At 37.2% G+C, this 22049-nt stretch overlaps 1 protein-coding gene across 1 annotated transcript; it reads right to left on the reverse strand.

Moving 5' to 3' along the window:
• Window positions 1–1299: 1299 nt before the first annotated feature.
• On the reverse strand, window positions 1300–21089 carry LOC132636815 (dolichyl-diphosphooligosaccharide--protein glycosyltransferase subunit STT3A-like). Its single transcript, XM_060353845.1, has 23 exons — window positions 20639–21089; window positions 20242–20304; window positions 18492–18547; window positions 18315–18386; window positions 18059–18164; window positions 17855–17905; window positions 17439–17534; window positions 17254–17313; window positions 17038–17151; window positions 15929–16015; window positions 10147–10250; window positions 9868–9963; window positions 8080–8200; window positions 7903–7983; window positions 7695–7814; window positions 7377–7601; window positions 5977–6120; window positions 4657–4843; window positions 4474–4571; window positions 3876–3955; window positions 3697–3784; window positions 1808–1897; window positions 1300–1726 (listed from the first exon to the last, which is right to left on the reverse strand). The coding sequence occupies exons 1-23, from the start codon at window positions 20771–20773 to the stop codon at window positions 1676–1678; spliced, it is 2325 nt and encodes a 774-aa protein (XP_060209828.1). The 5' UTR covers window positions 20774–21089; the 3' UTR covers window positions 1300–1675.
• Between the last annotated feature and the right edge of the window lie 960 nt (window positions 21090–22049).

Consider the following 22049-nt stretch of genomic DNA (forward strand, 5'->3'; position numbering starts at 1 on the left):
AAATTCTACATTAGAAAAGTTCTCCTTTCTCTTTACAAGAATTATCCAATAGCACAAAAAAGAAAAGCTACATAGTGCTCTATTAGTTAGGAGTTAGGACATCAAAATTCTCAAGACAAAGACTACCTTACAAATTAAGAGATGTGAACTCGTGGTTTCATCTCCATTTGAAAAGGAATTAATACATTGCAAAAGTTATCTCCTTTTCCTTTACAAGTATCTGCGACAATACGAAGAAAATTACATAGTCCTCTATTATTCAAGACATCAAAATTCTTTAAGACAATGATCCTATGAAATTAAGAGATGGATTGACTCGTAATTATCATCTTTCCCATTTGAAAAAGAATTGATAGATGATACATTAGAAAAGTTCTTATTTCTCTTTACAAGAATTATCCAATAGCACAAAAAAGAAAAGCTACATAGTGCTCTATTAGTTAGGACATCAAAATTCTAAAGACAAAGACTACCTTACAAATTAAGAGATGTGAACTCGTGGTTTCATCTTCTCCATGTGAAAAAGAATTGATACATTAAAGTTATTTCCTTCCTTTGTAAAAGTATATCATACATATGATAGCACGAAAAAAGCTATGTAGTACTCGAGTATTGAAGACATCAAAATTTTCAAGAGAGATTGCCAAAGAAACTATAATGTGAAACTCAATAACTTGACTAATTTTAGAATCGCTCCTCATAAGACCGTTAAGAGGATGCACTCCCTCTAGAAATTTTTCATTCCCAGGACTCAAACCCGAAAACTATGGTCAAAGGTGGAGAAAGCCCACATTCCTTGATGGTATACACAATCTTATTAGTTTTTACGAACATTTCTTTCAATATGGTTTCCTCTACAACCCCTATTTCCCCGGAATATTATCAAGGACAGTTTCTGTACAAGGGTTTATCAGAACTGTATATATTAGTGGTACATATCCCGAGTGCTTCCTTCTAATTTTGCATTAACAGATGTTAGTTACAGTTGGTAATTTTATAGAATCAAACTCGAAAATCATTGCAAACCCTATAGAAACTCTGAATACATGCCTAGATTGTTCGTCTGTAAATGGACAGACGGATGGTCCAACTATATAACAAGAGAGAATCGAGACATTGAATGGTCCAAGATAGTAAAGAAAACGATAGTACACTAGTATAGTGAACAACCGAATACATGAATAACTTCCAAACTCAAAAACATGCAAAAGGGATTGGAGGGCACACACACACACGACTGGTGACAAGATTTTTTTAGGTTCAGCATATTAAAATTTAAATAATGGACTTGAGAGAATATCAGAGTAAAAAAAATGTATAACACTAATATCAGCCGATTAGTTTTTAACACTTCAAAAAATCTCAGTTACAACTATAGTGTTGGACTCAGAAGAGCATTTTCAGAAGTAGACTAATTGGTATGCGCCTAATAAGCAATAGATACATGTGATTCCTTGCTAAGTCTATATCAAAAAAGGTGCGGACAATCGTCTTCTCTGTATAATAATCAAGGCAATTCAAAATTTGAGGACTATAGAATTTGGGATACTTTGGCGTACATTCAAGGAAAAAAGATCGAGCGTTTACAGCACACAATCCTTTCACATGAAGCTCATTCTACCAAGTATTCCTATCATGAAGCTGATAAATAAAGTTACTCGTTATGAGTAGCCCTTTATTGCCATGGATTCTTCTTTCGTGTTGCACTTCTTTTCAAAGTAGGTTTCTGCCAATTTTCACAAGAAAAATACAGGTGTAAGACATTTAAAGTTGCATGTATTCGGAAACAGAGGAGTCCAAAACATACCGATTTAGACTTCTTAGTCTTTCCACGCATTCTGTTCTTAGGAGGTTTTAATTTGTATATTCGAACCATCCAGTGGTGAGTAGTAAAAACCTGCATAAAATACATATACCAGGAGGTGAATAATATGTAGTAGTTCACTAGGTTGCATGAATGCATGTCCATTCACAAAATTGCAGGTGAATGACAAATACTTCAACCAATGTTTGCGGGAATGCAAGGCCACCCACAAACTATTTTTTCTTTGGACACACTATCTTTTAGAAATTCCTAACATGTAAACAGGTTATACAGCCAACATCCTTATGCCTTCCAATATATCCAATAATATATAGAATCTATATCACACTAAATGCCTATCTAGTTATAATCATGGAATGCCAAAAACTGCTGATTCTTGAAATTTTATCTGAAATTCTGATATATTCAGTAAAAGAAACATTGAAATCGTCTAATACTAATTTAAATATCCTATTCACATCAATGTTTCATAGATTAAAACAAAAAAAGAAATGTGCCTGTGCGTGTCTCTATGTGTTTTCAACTGCATCTTGATCGAAGATAAACACTAGTGATATAGGAAATCGAGAATCTGTGGACAATTGTCTGAGTGCTAATTTATGCACTCAACTTCAGTCTTCATTAATTCCATGATAAAATTTCCAATCACCACCCCCAACCCCCACAAACCTCACCGGTATCTTTGCTTTCTTTGTGGCATCCTTTCTTTCCACCCACCACCAGAAGAAACAGAATTAGGAGAACCAACACACATTCCTATTGTTCTCCATGCAAAGTAGGGCATGTACAGTTCTGATAAACATTCATATTTCCAATCTACGGAACAATCTCATTTTTCTTTTCTCATTGTTCGGTCTATAATTTCCAGAAATGACTGGTCAAGGATCTCTGGATCTATTTTGCAAGAGTTCACCTACTCATTGACAAAAGCCACAAACATATAGTAGCATAAGTCAATTCAGCTCTTGAAAAGCAAGTACTGAGATAGTAGGGTTGAGCTGAATTCGTACATCACAGACAACAGAAAATTATGAATATTCTTTACTGGGTATTCCTGTGTCCAACTCTCCTAACGATTTCCACAAAGCAAAATGAAGGCCTTCCGTACTCCACTATTAATTGGGAGTTAAATTTTTTCAGTAAATCGTCCATCCTTTTTCACCCTTTCAACTTTCTTTGTTCCTTCCAATTCAAGATTTTGGGTTCCAAGAATAGCTCACAGCTCACACCCTTGGAAGGTTAACCCTTTCTATCAAATTAACAAGAGCAGCAAGGTGGAGAGCAGAATGAATAGTTGAAGTGGAGAAATCAGCGCCCTTCCAAGGCTGCTATCTAGAATTGTATAGCATTTACAATATACAAAAAGATTTGCATAGCTCATCAATGGATTATTTCAGCAAGAAAATTCAACCTCTTGGTATCAAATTTGTTAGATCTGCAAAGTGGGTGCAGGTGTAGAAAATGCTAGAGAAATTAGCATTCTCCGTCTACGGTACGCTATCTAGAATAGTCATATGTATGACCTTATATTTATGAAATTTATATTCATTTTAGGCAAGTTCATGAACAAATTTCCTTTAACAGCGCCACATTTATCCTTGCCTCAAAGCATATTAACAAGGCCATAGTGATAAATCCAATGAACCAAATGAGTCGTGAGTTGGTGCACAAAAATGCTTCAACAAACTATTGTTGCTTCATCATCAATTCCCACCAACCAACTTAGAAATCAAAATGATAATTGGTTGACGACTAATTAAGTCTTCTCGGAGCTACAAAGATTCAACGCGAAATAGCTTTCAACACACACAGCACGCATGCTTCACTTAATACACATGCAATTTTCAGCAAAAATATGCCTTCATACGTACCTCCTCAAAGTGGGTGAGCTTAAAATGTTTCTTTCCAATTTCAGTCCGCCTTACTCTATCGAAACCTTTGCCATCTGTCTCCACAAACCTACAGCACAGGATAGAGACAATGTGAGTAATTGAAGTTCATGCCTAAAGGCCACCTAAAATAAACTTGCATGTTCTCAATAATTTAGCACCTGTAATAAGATAGTTTGTACATAAGGCAGTTCAGCATGGTTGGAGTAGCCATATTGTCAATCCGGTACTGGCCATCTCTCTTTCAAAAGAGAAGGAAATGATTAGTGGAATTGAAACTAGGATTCTAAGATAAACTCAAACATCAATATGTAGCTCTTAGCCTCTTAGTGCCTAAGAGCATGAACTTAATAAACAGACATCGGACATGCAATAACACGATAAGAAACAATTGTGTAGCTTTTAGTGTCTAAGAGCATGAACTTGATAAGCAGTTTATAAATGGCTCGAATACTGGTTAACTCTTAAAGATAGGCAACTGCATCCTATGATAACCATATCAGAGTTATCTACTTGTACTAGGCATAATCTCACGATTATATTATCACGACTCCAATAAGAGCCTGCAAATGTTCCAGAAGGAAGATCCTTAATAAGCCTAGGACTTGCCTCATAAAATATATTATTAAAGAAGCAACAAATATGCTCAATGTCTGCTCATCAAAGTAAAATATTAATGGCAACCACATCAAGTTCAGAAACAAAGAACAGTCGATTATTTGACCACAAAAAGAAGGTAGCTAAAGGACAGTAACACACCAGATAATCAGGTTCCTTGATATGAGGGAAGACACCTCCACCAATTCGAACCATCCAGAGGAACTTGTTGATATCATCACTTGGGTACCCAACAAGACCTGAAGTTGATGGTAGGCATTACACTTCAAGGCTATTGCTAAACAGTAAGTCTTGATTGAGTTTGAGCAACACTATAGTACCAACCTCCAAAGACAACAAGAACATATTTTACATCCAAAGAGTTGAAGATTTCCCAGGCTGCCTTTTCAGGAGATGACATGGCTGTACCAACTGTTGCAATGTGTGTATTGTTCCAGGTGTTATTATCAACAATAACAGTGCGATTGGCCATGGCAGTCGTCTGATAGCCATAATCCCACCATGATGCCACCTGAAAAGAGTTAGCAGAATAACATAAACACCAGTGTTTGAGCGAGGCATACACAGACACAGACATATGTATGTATGTAGCAAGAAAATAACTACAAAGAGTGAATAATTACATGGGTAAAAGAATTGAAAAGGAAGCAACTAAGTAAATTATACAAAGTAAGAAACCATTTCAATCACATTTAAAACTATATTTAATTTTCATCAAATGCATAAATTTAAGTATAAATTTTAGATCTAGTGACTAACCTGCTCATACAATATTTCTAATTTCACATCCCTAATCACTAACATATTCATCCCCTTTTCTAAATCAGGCTTTCAAGAACAGATAAATAATTTAATATAAAATAAGCAGTTGGTTGGCTGGTGTTTGCCAAGATGCATGCCTCAACGCCTTCACTAAAGCACCGCATAAGTCAGCGAAGCCCCAGTTTGCACTCCGCCTATCCTTATGGCTTAAGCAAGCTTCATGTACACTTTTGAAAGCAATGGTTTACATTAGTTAAATATGAATCCAACTCCAAAACAAATTGTTTCAAGATCAGTTGTGCGGGTCTATAATTACTCACTGAATGCTAATTGGGTTTGATTAGCAATCTTTAGATCATGATCATGCCCAGTGAAATCCCACAATTTGGAGTCTAGGGAGGGTAAAGTGTATGCAGACCTTACCCCTACCTTGAAAGGTAGAGAGGCTGTTTCCGAAAGACCCTCGGCTCAAGAGAAAGCATGGCAAAAAAGGTCAGATAGGGACAAGCGATTCAAAGCAGTATGAAATGAAACTAACGAAAGTGAAAAAGCCATGATAAAAGCAGTCTGAAAAAAAGGAGCAGTAGCTACTAAGAATTATTTAAAAAAGATATTTTCAGCAGGTATAAGTAACCAAGCCACGTTAAAATTTCATACTATCAAATAGAAAAAAAAAATAGCTGAATTGGGTCGATCTGAAAATATACTTCAAGCAAAGCAAAAACCAAATCTTGGCCACCATTACAATGTCCTACTGCACCGCCACTACATCCATTAGTCAACCAGAATTGGTGCATAAAGAAACCAAATTGCAACTTCTAGAACCATCTCATCAACAGAGGGAAACCATAAATCAAGAGAAAGAAGAGGATTAGAACTCACTTTATCATCTACATCGGTATTGTGGCTCAACCATGCATAAGCCTCTCTGAAGTCATCAAAAACATGAAGTCCGTCATGCGAATGTGATGTTAGTACAATGGAAGGAGCTGAGTATGCTTCCGCAGCTGCCCAGACACAATGAACCTATAAGGAAATTTCTTTACCGAATAAGTCAACAAAGAAATAAAATTACCTTTTCTCTCAAAAAATCAACAAAGAAACCAAGGAGAAAAAAGTCTTTAAAAAGGTTGCAAGGAAATATGAGAACTTGAAGAAATGCAAATGCCATAAGGTATTTCATTGGTTCATATGGGATTTAGGTAACACTTTTCAGTTTGCTATGGCACCGAGATAGTTGTGTACAACTAAGAATAACACAGCACATGAATGTGACAATCTATTTATTCAAACATATCAAATTGAGATATTCATCAAAGACAGCTATCAAATTTAATCTACAAACTGACAGACCATGTAGCTATATGAGATTGTATTTTCTCTTGCATTAAAACCGGGTTTGCACCTCAGGAAGTAAGAAACAGAACTAGAGCTTTCCGTTTCTGTCATTTACTGAGCCATGAGTTTAAGATGCTGCACCACTAGGAAATGAGGACTGTAGCACATACCAACAATGAGTCCCTAGAACTTTTCATTTACTTTCTTAGTTTACCCATGACATATACCCATCAGAGCAAATGTTTACCTAAAACATAAAAAATCATCCTTCATTTGCAGCTATGTTTACCTCTATATTGCTATCAATAAAACAAAAAAGTTGGCTCACGCAGGTATCAACCTAGGACATATGTTCCTAATCATTCCCAGGGAACAGCTCCAGCATCAATTCCTTGTCCACTCTTTCCCTTCTATTCCCAGAAACAGCAACTAGGAATAGTGATGGTTGATAGATGAATGAAAAGGAAATAGAATCCAGATTGCCAGCGATGAGGGGAAAATTCTTCTTTTCTTGAGCAAAAAAGGAAGAGTGTGTGCTTTTCTCAGTGGGATAGAATCCCCCAAACACTAGTAATGTGATAGCCCTGAGCCAAGGCATGGGACCATCATCTAAAAATTGAATTTGAAGCTTGGCTAGTCTTAAGTGCTAGCTTTCTCCAAGCAACTTTGTCAGGGAATGAAAAGAACAAAGCTAGCAATTAAGAATTGTAGTGACGAAAAAATTTAATAAATGGTCGCTTATTTAATAATTAATCCACTGGAAAAAGCACCACCTCAACCAAGCCAAATTATTTAGAATGTTTCCTCTAAAAAAATATATCATTATCAGACAAGGAAAAGAAAAAGAACTTAATTACTTGTATCTAAAAACATAAAAATGGAATTAATAAATAGGACTGATATAGCTGCAAGTAGTACATTCTGGACAGAGCAAAGGTACATACCACATAAAAGGCACCCAGCAGTATAAGTAAAAGAATAGCAACAACAGACGTCTCCATGGGTAACATCAAAAGCCTCCTCTCATTTTTTTTAGTAGCAATAGGAGCTTTTGCAACATTCTCCTTTTCTTTCTTCTTTTTTCTTGAAGCTTTTTCCTTTGGTGGTTCTTCATTTCTATCAGGCTTCACCACATCATTCTGTGTAACACCATTACCAGTATCCCCTGCCTTGATGGTGAATAAAATGACAAGAACTAGTTCAGAATTATGAAAATAGCTAACAATTGGCATCACCTTTGAAAGAACAACAAAGACACTTACATCGGCCTCTTTTCCAATTGATGCGAATTTGATTGATCGAGTAAAAACACCAAAAGCTGATGATAGAGCAATCCCAGACATTATACATGCTGCTGGGGCCAGTACAAGCATTAGGCGGACCTGTGATTTCAGCAAATGGAATGACGTTTAGCAATAAGGGAGCCTAAAGAAAACAGAAGAAAAAGGCAGAAAATCTTGAAATCCTTACCATAACACCAGAAAAGTATACGGAAGTCACTAAATAAAGAATCACAAAGGAGCTAGCATCAGTCAGGGGCAAAAAGCATGCCTACAAATGGCAAAAGTAAAGATCGATTCGAAGCCCAGAGAATGATAAATTAACATGAGAAAGTCGAGATAAATGGAGCTGAAAATTGACACTTACAATAATGCCTGCGGGGACCAAGAAAGCTAATACATTTATGTCCATAAAGTAAGAAGGCCAAGTAGGTGGCTGATGTTCACTAACACTGGCAATAATCGGTATATACTTGCTCGCATAAGTTCTGTCTCAATTCAAAGAAAAATAAAAACAGAAAGTTGCTTCAGTACGCTGCATGAGATAAGAATTGTGGAATCTAGAAGCAACTCCCCCAGAATTTAACAAGGGACAAAACTCGAAAGCGCAAAGTAGAAATGCCAAGATTTTGTAAGGGTGAACGGCAGCAGGGGCTTTAGCTACAAGCAACAAGGTAAGCTTACAATTTAAAGAAAATCAAAAAATACAAAGCATTTGTGAACTGAGTGCTTATAACATAAGTACTACTTTCTACATCAAACAGTCCAAAAACACATCATTAGAACGCAATTTCAACAAGCCAATAGAGACATAAGTTCAATTTTAAAACTGATTTTCACTTCTGATTCTTCAGATATCAAAAAGTAACAAGCATAACTCAATTTATAAGAAGCAACATGCATATTTTGCTTCTTGTAATTATTTCACGGCACCTTCTTGCAGCTGATATCAATGCTATACCTTTAACTATCAAAAAAGGAAATAACATGCATAAATCAATTTCAAATAATTGCTTAAGTAACTGCCATAGTTAAACAAGAATCACTACTTGTATTTTCAAAGCAATCAAAATAAGAATGGAAGAACAGAAAATGAATCAGAGGTTTAGAAATAAAGAAAATAGAATCATACTAAGAGATAGTAGAAGAGAGACATAGAAGATAAGAAGCCCAAAAAGGGTAGCAAAAGAGGATCATGTACAATTGAAGGAAGAAAGAATCATCATAGAGAAGGAAAAGAAGAAAAAAAGTAAACAATAAAAGTTGAGTCGCAGCTGTAGACAAAGAGTCATTGCATGGCTAAGTAGAGAGAAGACTATGATAACAAAGACAACAAGGAGAAAACCGAAGCACACTTGAAAGAGTCCTAACACAAAGATAACAAAAGCTATTTCTCCTATTTTTCTTTGCCCACCCCTTTAAAGTCAAATTCAAAAAATAGACCCTTTTTTGCTTAATCACATTGCACGCCCCACTATCTCAAGCGTGCACTTCTTGAAATCGCATTGCTTAACGAATGAGAAGCGATAAACCCTCACTTCATGTTTAAAGCGCTGGAACGACCGCTCTTAACAATACTGGGGCCTAAATGTTGCATGAAAATCAATCAAATCTCTTGAAATCCAAGATTCAACATCTTAATCGTCACCGCAAAATCTTCATAACACTGAGAGATAGAGGGAGGGAGGGAGAGATTCTACTCTTTTGGCTTGTAATAGAGGCATCTGCGACAACAAAAATGCAGGAGAAGCATGGATAATTTTGTAAAGATCACTATTTGTTTCTTAAAGGCTCAAACACAATCATCTCATAATCAGGTTATACAGGTTCCTTAAGAGCTTAGTACCAAGACATAAATATTCTCTACACTGTTATATGTAACAGTAACTGCAGTATATGTAACAATCACATCAAGCCCTCCAGACACCCGAATGGAATAATTCATATTTGGTCATCTGCTTCAAGATACTGGATTCTGTGCACCAATGTGCATCAGAGATCATAAGTCACAGCTTTATCTTGAAATGTCAGTCGATTTTCTTTAGGGAAAATCAAAGTAAGATATCACTGTGTCCTCTTTTTACGGTAGAAAACTAAAGATAATGTAAAGTAATCATAAAAGATGACAACATGATACACAAAGCAAGGAGCATACGGATCAAGCAGGCTAAGGCTTCGTCCACTCCATCCCTTTGTTGGGCTAGAGGCAACAAGTGCAATTAGCACAGCTACCAACGCGCAGCAAACAATCCTGAATAACGAAAGAAGAAGCAATCATAACTGGAACAAATAACAGAATTCAAAAACAGAAATTAATTAATAAACAGGGGTTGATCCAATTAATTTAATTAATCCATGTCCACTGAGCATTTTTTTTTTAATTAATTCTAGGCATCAGTATAAGAAGCTATTCATATAAATTAGAGGAGCTTACAAGCCTGCAGATACAACAAGAGTCACAGCTACTTTGAACATTTTTGGTGTGAGCATCCCTTTGATGTAATAGACAAGCCCCACAACATTGAGAATTAGGAACACCTGTACATAACCAGCAGAAATCTCAGTGCACATAGGGATAGAAAAGTCATCCCATGAAAACATGACCCACCCATTACTGACACGCCCACTTTGAGTTGCCCAATTCCGTCCGTCTAAAAGTTATATAGCCTGAATTGATCCATGAGAAACTTTGTTGATATATATGGTCATAATAAAAGAAAAAAAGTTATACTCCCCCGTCCCAATTTAAGTGTCTTACTTTGACTAGGCACAGAGTTTAAGAAACAAAGTGAGACATTTGAATCTTGTGGTTTTAAATTAAAGATGTGTGTAGTCCTTGAAATCTTGTAGTCTTAAACTTGCCATGTAGAATGTTGGAATTGGAAAACTAAGTGGGCGTTTGGCCATAAAAATTATTCACTTTTTTCCGGAAAATTTTCACTTTTTTTTTACTTTTAGCGTTTGGCCATAAAAATTATTCACTTTTTTCCGGAGTTGTATTCCGGAATACTGAAAACAAGAAAAACTTGTTTTTCAAAAAATTTCAACTTTTTTCACCTTTTTACACTACATTTCACCAAAAACTACAATTTCAAAAACTATGGCCAAACACAACTCCAACTTCAAAAATTCCAAAAAAAGTGAAAAAGTTTTTGGTATTTATGGCCAAACGGGCCCTAAATATAAAAAGAGGCACTCTTTTTGGGACAGACCAAAAGAGAAAGTAAGACACTTAAATTGGGACGAAGGGAGTATTAGTTTTGTTTAGTAATTGAACGAACTACAACAAATAGAGAAATTAAAACCTGGTAAGAGTTGAGTGGGTTGGATTAGACTCATTGGTTAGACCGTATCAACCCAAATAACCTTTGGGTGGGTTAATGACCCATCCATTTATTACGTCATCCCGCTTTAACCCACCCAAATTCAGCCCAACCGGCCCATTTGACACCGCTAAGTGCATATATCAATTTAATTAGGACCCAAAGATGTTTCATAATATTTCTAATCACAGAATATTACTTTGTAATCTAGATATCATCACAAATATAATCATTCATTTTCATTAACAAAGGGTTTCTTTCATCCAATTAACTATCCCACCCCATAAAGGCCACTACGCTACTTTTCTAGTACTCGAGCAATCTTCCTTCATAATGATAATGAACTTCCTAATTCCTTTTTCTAACAAAGATGAAACCTAGGCCTGATCATTTGACCGCTTTATAGAAGCTGATAATCACAAAGCATAGTAGAATAAAACGTAGACCGGTATAGTGTTTAACACTCTGTTTAATCTAATGCTCCGGCAACACATATTAAAAGGGCCTTGGTTTGATTTAGAGAGAGGTTGAAGATTAATCGTAGCAAGCTAAAGTAGAAATAGTGTATACTTTCGATGAATTCAAATTTTGAATCTCATCAAGTGATACCGCACACCTGAAATGAAAATTTTTTTTAAAAAAAAAAAGGATTTTGATTTTCTTACTGTAGTTGGGAAGATTTCTGAACTGTCTCTCTCCTCTCTCTTCCCTTTCTCCCCAACGGTAAGTAGCATAACTCCCCCACCCCCACCCTCTCCCCAGCAGTGAGCCACTCCGACCAGGTACCCCTCTCTCTCTCTCTCCTCTTTTGCCGACGAACACAGACGGTAGGTAGTTTTCTGGCCAGATCTCTCTCCTCTCTCCTCCTCTCCTCTTTTCTTTGCTTTGCGCTTCTTGCCTTCTCTATTATACAACCGGAAGCCCCTTTCCAGTAGGTTTCCGGTCAGGTCAGCACAGGTACTCAAGTTTTCCGGCAGGTCACTGTGGTGAACAGTAATCCCAGGTGGCGGGCAGCAAATCAGGGCGGCAAACTGTAATTTTTGGCTGCGGACAGGTTCTATTCACCTGGAGTTAGTACCTCCGGTGGCCCGTATCCATTCTGTCTTTTAGCCTTGTTAAATTTTGCCTGCTTCGCATTATTGAATCTTTTGAATCTTGACGTTACATTCTTGCCTTTATTCCTCTCACTTATAGTGCTATCACTCCTGTCGTAGTAGCCCGACTTGCCTATAGTTTCTTGCTAACTTGTGCTTTGTATTGATTCCTGTTTGTTTTAGATAAATTTTTTATTAGCTTAGATTTGCCTTAGTGGCTTGGGGGTCAGTGGGTTCAGGGAGTGTCTAGGTTGAGAGTAGGGTCCTGGAACATTGGGACTTTGACAGGAAGTCCATAGAGCTAGTTAAGATTCATAAGAAAAGGAGGATTAATATAGCTTGCGTCCAAGAGACCAAATGGGTAGGACCAAAAGCTAAGGATGTGGACGGGTATAAGTTATGGTTCTCAGATAAGTCGATGTATAGGAATAGGGTAGGCATTTTAGTAGATAGTGAGCTAAGGGACCAGGTGGTAGAGGTTAGGAGGAGGGTCAATGACCGGATGATGGCGATTAAGTTGGTCGTCGGAGGGTTTACTTTGAACATTATTAGTGCTTACGCACCACAAGCATGCTTGGACGAGGAGGAGAAGAGGCGCTTTTGGGAGGATTTGGACGAAGTGGTGGGAGGTATACCGCCCACCGAGAAGTTATTCATAAGAGGAGATTTCAATGGACATATCGGGTCAACTTCGGGGGACTCCGACGATGAGCATGGAGGTTTTGGCTTCAGAGACAAGAACGGAGGAGTCTCACTTCTGGATTTCGCAAAAGCTTTTGGATTGGAGCCAACTCGAGTTTCCCGAACAGGGAGCAGCACTTGGTAACCTTCCGTAGTTTGGTGGTTGCGACACAGATAGACTTTTTGCTCCTTAGAAAAAATGATAAAGGTCTTTCTAAAGACTGCAAGGTCATTCCGAGTGAGAACCTTACGACCAAGCATAAGCTCTTGGTGATGGATTTGGAGATTAAGAGGAAGAAGAAAAAGAGGGTCGTGGATGACCGGCCGAGGATCAGGTAGGGGAGTCTGACTTCGTCTAGTGCCCAAGAGATAGGGGACAAGTTGATGGATATGGGGGCTTGGGAGAGTAGGGGGGACGCGAGCAGTATGTGGGATAGGACGGCCAGCTGCATTAGGGAAGCAGCTAGAGATGTATTAGGGGTTTCGCGAGGTCGTCGTGGTGGACACCGAGGGGACTAGTGGTGGAATGGAGGAGTCCAAGGGAAGGTGGCGTACGCGAAGTTGGTCGACAGCAAAGGCGATGAGGAGAAGCGGACCAATAGGGAAAGGTATAAGATTGGGAGAAAGGAAGCGAAGCTGGCAGTTTCGGCGGCAAAAACAGCAGCTTTTGAACGCCTATATGCAGAACTAGAGGATAAAGTCGGGGATAAGAAGTTGTTCAGGCTAGCCAAGGCGAGGGAGAGGAAGGCACGGGATTTGGATCAAGTAAACTGCGTCAAGGACGAGGATGGCAAAGTATTGGTAGAGGAAGCTCTCATTAGACGGAGATGGCAGTTATACTTCCATAAACTCCTGAATGAAGAAGGTGAAAGAGACATTGTGTTAGGAGATTTGGAGTACTCTGATAGGCGTCGCAATTTTAGGTATTGTAGGAGTATAAAGGTGGATGAGGTTAAGGGTGTTGTTCGCAGGATGCGCAGGGGAAGAGCGACCGGGCCTGACGAGATTCTTGGGGAGTTTTGGAAGAGTGTAGGCAGGGTAGGTTTGGAGTGGCTGATAGGATTGTTTAATGGCATTTTTGAGATGCCGAAGATGTCCGGGGAATGGAGGTGGAGTACGAGGGTTCCTTTGTACAAGAACAAGGGTGACATTCAAAGTTGCAACAACTATAGAGGTATCAAGTTGCTAAGCTACACTATGAAAGTGTGGGAAAGGGTGGTGGAGATGAGGGTGAGAAGAGGCGTGTCCATTTCAGAGAATTAGTTCAGATTCATACTGGGGCGCTCAACTACAAAAGCCATTCATCTTGTGAGGAGACGGGTGGAGCAGTATAGGGAGAGGAAGAGGGACTTACACATGGTTTTCATCGACCTAGAAAAGGCTTACGACAAAGTACCAAGACAGGTTTTATGGAGATGCTTGGAGGCTAGAGGTGTACCTGTGGCGTACATTAGAGCGATCAAGGACATGTATGAGGGAGCCAATACCAGGGTAAGGACAGTAGGAGGAGACTCAGAGCACTTCCCAGTAGAGATGGGGTTGCACCAGGGATTAGCTCTTAGCCCATTTTTATTTACCTTGGTGATGGATTGTTTGACGAGGCAAATTCAAAGTGAGGTGCCATGGTGTAAGTTATTCGCGGATGACATAGTCTTTATTGATGAGACTCGCAGCGGAGTGAACGCTAAGCTGGAGGTTTGGAGACAAACTTTGGAGTCTAAAGAGTTCAAGTTGAGTAGGACCAAGACAGAGTACTTGGAGTGTAAGTTCAATGACGTGACACATGAGGCTGGCGTGGAAGTGAGGCTTGGTACCCAGGCCATCCAAAAGAAAGGAAGTTTCAAGTATATTGGGTCTATTATACAAGGAAATGGGGATATTGAGGATGATATCACACATCGTATTGGTGCAAGGTGGATGAAATGGAGGCTCGCTTCAGGAGTGCTATGTGATAAGAAGGTGCCACTAAAACTTAAAGGCAAGTTCTACAAAGTGGTAGTGAGACCGACTTTGTTGTATGGGACGGAGCGTTGGCAGTCAAGAACTCTCACGTCCAAAAGATGAAAGTTGCGGAAATGAGAATATTGCGTTGGATGTGTGGGCACACCAGGCGAGATAGGATTAGGAATGAGATATTCGGGATAAGGTAGGAGTGGCATCGGTGGACAAGATGCGGGAAGCGAGGCTGAGATGGTTTGGGCATGTGAAGAGGAGAGACACAGATGCCCCAGTACGGACGGTTTCAAAAGAGGTAGAGGTAAGCCGAAGAAGTATTGGGGAGAGATGCTTAGACAGGACATGATGCAGTTCCAGCTTACCAAGGACATGACCTTAGATAGGAGGTTATGGAGGACTTAGATTAGGGTAGAAGACTGGTAGGTAGTCCCGCGTATCCCTTCGTATTAGTAGTCGCAGTTTTGATCTATAGTTTATTGTCCTTTGATTCTTGCTACTATATGTTGTTCCTTGTACTTCGATTATCTTATTTATCTGTGGTAGCTACTGCTTTTTTTTTTTCCAGACTGCTTTATCATGGCTTTTTCGCTTTCGTTAGTTTCATTTTCATATTGCTTTGAACTGCTTATGCTTATCTGACCCTTTCTCATCATGTTTTCTCTTGAGCAGAGAGTCTTTCGGAAACAGCCTCCCTATCTTCCAAGGTAGGGGTAAGGTCTGTGTACACTTACCCTCCCCCGACCCCATATTGTGGGATTTCACTAGGTATGTTGTTGGATTTTTTTTGTAGAAAGGCTTTACATTAAGTAGCTAGAATTTTTATGTACTAAGAAAGAAAGTGGGGATGGAGACGAAGGCACTAGTAATGAAATAGTAGCACATCCAATCATAATATACAACCCAACCATGCCATCTCAATGCAACAAGCTGTTTTTTATAAGCAATGTAAGCTGCTTTTTTATAAGTAATGCAAGCTATTTTAAACTTGAGGATTCTAGTATCCTTACAATTCAGTCATGCAATATAGACAGCCAAGGTGATTTCAAGGAAATGTGGTACTCTGAGAATATCTTAAATTAGGCAGGTAATATGCAAGAACACATCATTAATCATATATTTCAGCCACGACAGAACTACTACAAAGAGTAGAAATGAACCTTACCAGAAATGAAGCAAAATGTTCTGATGTCATTACTGCATTAAAACCTACAACAGGGACCAAAGCAGCCAATAGTGTTCCCAAGATAACCTGCACCCATATCCCAGATAGTTAGAAGAATAAAACAAACTCAAATTTGTACAAAAATTGTAATGGGAATATATTCAGACGAAAAGATTTTACGCCCTCAATGAAAGAAATTTACTCATTTGTTGAACATAATAGCAATCTGTTTGCAGAATTTTACAGACAAATTACTTTGGAATTAACAGGAGTGGGCATAATTCGGTTAAAATAAAAAAAAATTGGTTTAGTCGGTATCGGTTTAAGATTTCAAGACTTTTGGTTCTCGGTTTAGTTTTGGTTTTGCTAAAATCAATTTCAGTTAAACCGAACAACCGAAATGCTTCTAAGTATTACTATTCCCCACTAATGTCCAAGATAATCTCTTTGAACCCCTATCTAGACAGCAGACGAGTATTAATACTCAGTCACTAACTATTGTTTGAAACTAAGATCATCACTCCTTTTGTAAAAAACAGCAGGGTTGATCATTAAACAACGATCAAAATCCATGTTCAAATAGACTGCAGGAATCTCATAAGGTACAAGGGTATCACCTAGTTATTACTTATATTTCCAACGTGCTAAAAAATGATGGGCTTTTGGTTATCAAGTACTAACCCAGGTGATCATTACACATTTTTTCACATAAAAATGTGACATTTTAATTGAAATTGAATGAAGGCCTCTACATTTTCTGTCGCCTTTTTATAACTTATCAAAACGTGAGAGGTTCACCAAAGTATGTAGTCAGTAATTACACCAGGCTACCATATAACAATTTCTTGGGTGTACAGACTATTTTTTATTGCCCAATTTTTTTCCTTTTGACCAACTCATTTTTGGGAAAAAAGAATAGCAAATCTTTTTCCAAAATAAAAGACTCAAAATGAAAAAACTGAACCGAACTGTTTATTGTTTGGCTTAGGTTTTCTTATTCATAAACCGGAATAATCGAACCGAAAAATGGAAAACCGAACCGACCGATGTCACCCCTAATTAACACCAGAAATCATTTATCAATAAGGCTCCCAGGTGCTAGTACTTACCAATGGAGCGTACGCAATATAAAGCCGTGGAGAATAACGCCCTGTTACGATGCAAAGTAGGGCGTGCATTGGAATAAGGTTGATAATAAAAGTATATCCTCCCCAGGAGCAAACCTGAAAGAGTATAGAAATACAGTAAACTCAACGGCAAAGATGTGGTGAAGAACAGAATGAGAGGTAAAAATAACAATCAACATGGAGGAAGTATTTGCCTACCATGTAAAAGTATGACAAGGCATTTAGAGTAGCATAAAAGAGGGAACCCGTGTTCAGTGTCTGCACCAAACATTCACCGTCATTCCACAACGTGAAAATAGAACACGAAAAATCTTAACAATAGGCACCAGAAATATTGCACGTAACACCACTAAGTTAAAAGCTGAACATCATGTAGACTGAACCTTTATATAGAGATAGAAAGTGAAGATCAATGCAAATATGGCCACAGCTTCATTGTCATAGCTGCCGGCCACTGATCGAGATATATATGATGGAACCTGCAGGTAGCATGAAAATAAAATTCACCATTCCTACAAAGTACACTAGCAATTTGTTTTTCTTTTTTGGAACAAAAGGTTACTCTAGACTGCCAAATACTATTATAAAGCCAAAAGAAAATGCTACTTTGTCTTAAATCAAAGAGAATAATAACTTGAGTAAGAAATCGTGAAGCAGCTGGGTGCTTGAGTAAACATATGTGCAGTTGCATGCACCCAAGAGTTTGTGTTCTTTCTAAGCCCAATGCATCCTACGGAAATGATATATCCAAAGGCCATGTTTCGGAGTCATCAGATGAAATGTGTGCAAGAAAATTTACCAGGGCCAATAGAGCTGCAGCAGTTAATCCAGCCCCAGCCCCTTTAACTTCCTACAAAAGCAGAGTCGTATGGATTAGAGCTCTCGCTTCACAACAGAGACATGATTTTAGGTTGCTACACGTTCAAGAGAACAAAAGAAACAAGGAGCATCTACATCAATTTGGTAAAAGTGAAAAAATATCTAATCAGCCCAGAGAACAAACCTTTGTCAGAAGGTATGTTGCCCAAGCAGCAAAGGCAGAGAATGTAGGTGCAGTAAATACACACACAGTTTCCACAGAAAGAGGAATATTCAAGGAATTCAGTATCCTGCCAACAAACATATATATAACACCATTATTCCTTTGGTGGCTGAACAGATCAGTTCATAAATTTAACCACATAAAAAAGATTCCCATAATTTGAAGACTGGCAACTACAAAAGAGTGTTCTAGAACAATAGTGATCTGTAATACACACCACCACAAGGTGCCAGCAGTCAATGTCAGTCCAGGGTACACAGTTCCGCCAATCACTCGTCCAAGTGGATACCTATCAGACAAGGAAAACTTAATTACCAGTTATTTTCCATTAAGAACCTATAAGTCATGAAAACATTGTCTGGAATAACTAATTCACTCCTACAATCATAATTACCAGGTCCGATCATCAAACCAATTCCAAAAGTCGTAAATTCCATTCTTTGTCAGAAACTGCAATTGAAATAGCATGGTTATATTTCACATAGTTTTGTGGTACTGACAAACATTTAATATGAATAATAGTAAAATAACAATAATGATATGATATGATCATTATCATCATCCAAGGATATGCTCTGCAAGAATGGAAAAGTTCTTTTTTTATAAGGGCAAGAATGGAACAGTTTTATGATCAAAGATGAAATTACCAGGGAGCAACAGCTTCATGATCAAAGATATATCCAAGATTAGCACCACAAATTGACAGTGTAAAATATGAAGAATCAAGAGCATAAGAATCTAAAAGTGATGACCTAAAACAATTATTTATAGAATTGTTTTGCCAAAACACTCGGAAAGAGCACTAAAGTTCATCCGACCTACTACAAGGTTGATTTAGTTTCAATGGACACCATACTTCCTAAAACATGTTCTCTTTTGGGGATAATCAAAATTATTACTATTAACTGCACTATAATTCTAGTTAAACAGCTCATATTAACTTGCAAATTGTTTAATCAATTAATCCATTATTCCAAAGAGGAAATAAGCTTTCTCTTGCCAGTTCGTCTAAAGTACCCAATTTACTGGTTTCCATGAATAATAGTGTAAATGATGGAAAGAATGTCCCATGTTTTCCCCCTGAACTAGACATCCTAACCAACACCTGCTGAAGATAAATTCACCTAATAATGTAGCTTTACAAGGTATCTAAATATACATCACCGGCTTATCAACTTTGACAATTTTATGGTCTTCTTGTCATATGATTGAGTAAAACGTAGATTTATCTCCTATGAGCTACCATCATGTCTATAATGGAAGTAAAATATTAAGGACGGTACAACTTTCGTGAATATCTCATTATTGATAGTACACAAGGATGCCACTAAATACTTTTCTGTGGTAACAGTATTCTGCTTATACCATATCAAAGGGTTCCACACAAAATATATATATATATATATATATATATATATATATATATATATATATATATATTGTAAATCCACATGTTAAATGCATTGACCTGTTTAAATTGCACCTAATTACGCATTTCACTTTTACATGTCGTCAGATCTATTGTGTTTGAACGTTAAATCCCAGTCACGAATCCTTTGCCCTAAATCAGCTTAATTCAAATAGTTCTTTAGAGCATTCTCGAGAAAAGAGCCAAAATGTAGGATCTACTCCTCACTGTATCACTTCCTAATTCATTTTATGCTACTGTACATAATCTAAGGAAAAAATCAAATAAATATAGTACGACATGAATAAAATTACAGCAATTACTTTACACAAAATATATATATATATTATAAATCCACATGTTAAATGCATTGACCCGTTTAAATTACACCTAATAACGCATTTCACTTTTACATGTCATCAGATGTACTGTGGTTAAACGTTAAATTCCTTTCATGCATCCTTTGCCCAAATTCAGCTTAATTCAAATAGTTCATAGAAGCATTCTCGAAAAAGAGCCAAAATGTGAGATCCAGTCCTCACTGTATCACTTCCTAATATATTTTATGCTACTGTACACAATATAAAGAAAAGAACCAACCAAACATATATATGCATAAACACACACACACACACATATGTATATATATGTTAATGTCATAATGTGCATATACACATCCGTTAGATATTTACTAATAAAAACTTAGATCTGATGGGAAAAAAAAAAACAAACAAACCTGAGTAACTCTGTAGTTGAAATAAGGATCGAACTCGTGAATAACACTCTCATACTTAATCACCTGTTGTTAAGAAAAAAAAAAAACAATCAGACCTGATCAAATGTAAAATACATGTATATTAGTTTATGTGACAGTGCGAAGGAATGAAATCAAAAAATTCCGTTAAGCATATCAACAATCACATGTAAAATGCTGAACAACAACAAAAATGCATGTGAATTATTTAGATCTAAATTTCACAAACAAAAACAACAAAATATCTGACAACAGATTAGGTCATGGTTTAAGTGAATATACAGATATAATATAGTTTTAAAATTTGCATTAGTAACAACATGATTAATTAATCACACGTATGGAGAGAAAATGTAAATAAAAGAGTGAAGAATATTACAGAGAAAAGACGGATCGAGAAAGCGAGAACACCGATAAGAATGAGAATGAATAATGAGAAGACATTGCCAAATGCTTGACGGAGACTTGACGGCGTTACTACGACGGTATCTGAAGACGAAGAAGAGGCCGCCATTTAACGGCCAACTGAAAATGAAGGTTTGTTTGTGGAGTTAACAGAGTGGAGTAGTGATTTGAGGGAAGGGTTTTTGATCTGAAGAAGACTCTGTAGTAGCTGACTGATGAAATGACGCAATTGCCCTTGTGGTTCAGTGTGAAATGTCGATTTTGCCCTTAGTATTTTTGTCACAAAGTGACACGTGGCAAGCTGTTATTTGTTAGTGATACTTGGCCTTTGTTTTTTTTTTGTCCTGCTATTTTGCTGCGGGGTAAAAATGGAAAAGCATGGTATATTTCATAAAATGAAGGTTTGTGGAGATTAACAGAGTGAAGTAGTGATTTGAGGAAAGGGTTTTTTGATCTGCAAGGAGACTTTGTAGTAGCTGACTGATGAAATGATGTAATTGCCCTTGTGGTTCAGTGTGAAATGTCGATTTTGCCCTTAGTGTGTTTTGTTGCAGAGTGACACGTGGCAAGCTGTTATTTGTTAGTGATACTTTGGCCTTTGGTTTTTTTTGTCCTGCTATTTTGCTACGGGGTAAAAATGGAAAAGCATGGTATATTTCATCAAATGAAGGTTTGTGGAGATTGACGGAGTGAAGTGATTTGAGGAAAGGGTTTTTTGATCTGAAGAAAGACTTTGTAGTTAGCTGACTGATGAAATGACGTAATTGACCTTGTGGTTCACTGTGAAATGGCTGTTATGCCCTTTTTTAGAATGCTTTGATTGGTTTCCTCGGACAGAGTGCCACGTGGCGAGGATTTATTTGTTAGTGATACTTGGCCTTGTTATTTTTTGTCCTACTATTTTCCTACAGGGGTAAAAATGGAAAATCATGGTATATTAAGGTCCAACTGAAGCTTTGGAGTTTGAAGTTTTTAGTAGTAAATGAAATTTCAAGTCATTCAAAAAAAAAAAAAAGGCATAATTTGGAATTTTAAGTCATGATTTTAAAAAATTTAAATGTAGAGCTTATCTATAACTTTATATTTTATAAAAAAAAATCTATAAATTGATAGACATTTTTAATAACTATTCCCATCAACTATTTACCAACCTCCTCATTAACTTTTACTAACCGTTATTTATGTTCGTACCATGTGGGATGATTATATTAAAGAATAGTTACATTACTATTCATGTTAAAAATTTCTTTTTATTGAATTAAAATTTGATCAATTTATGTTATATTTTTTAGAAAAACCTTCTAGTAGCGTATTAATTTTGTTATAAACTATGACTTGCTCATTTGATAAGATTGTATAAGAATTAGAAAAAAATTAATACACAA

Source organism: Lycium barbarum, chromosome 4 (assembly GCF_019175385.1).
Source record: "Lycium barbarum isolate Lr01 chromosome 4, ASM1917538v2, whole genome shotgun sequence".
NCBI lineage: Eukaryota > Viridiplantae > Streptophyta > Magnoliopsida > Solanales > Solanaceae > Lycium > Lycium barbarum.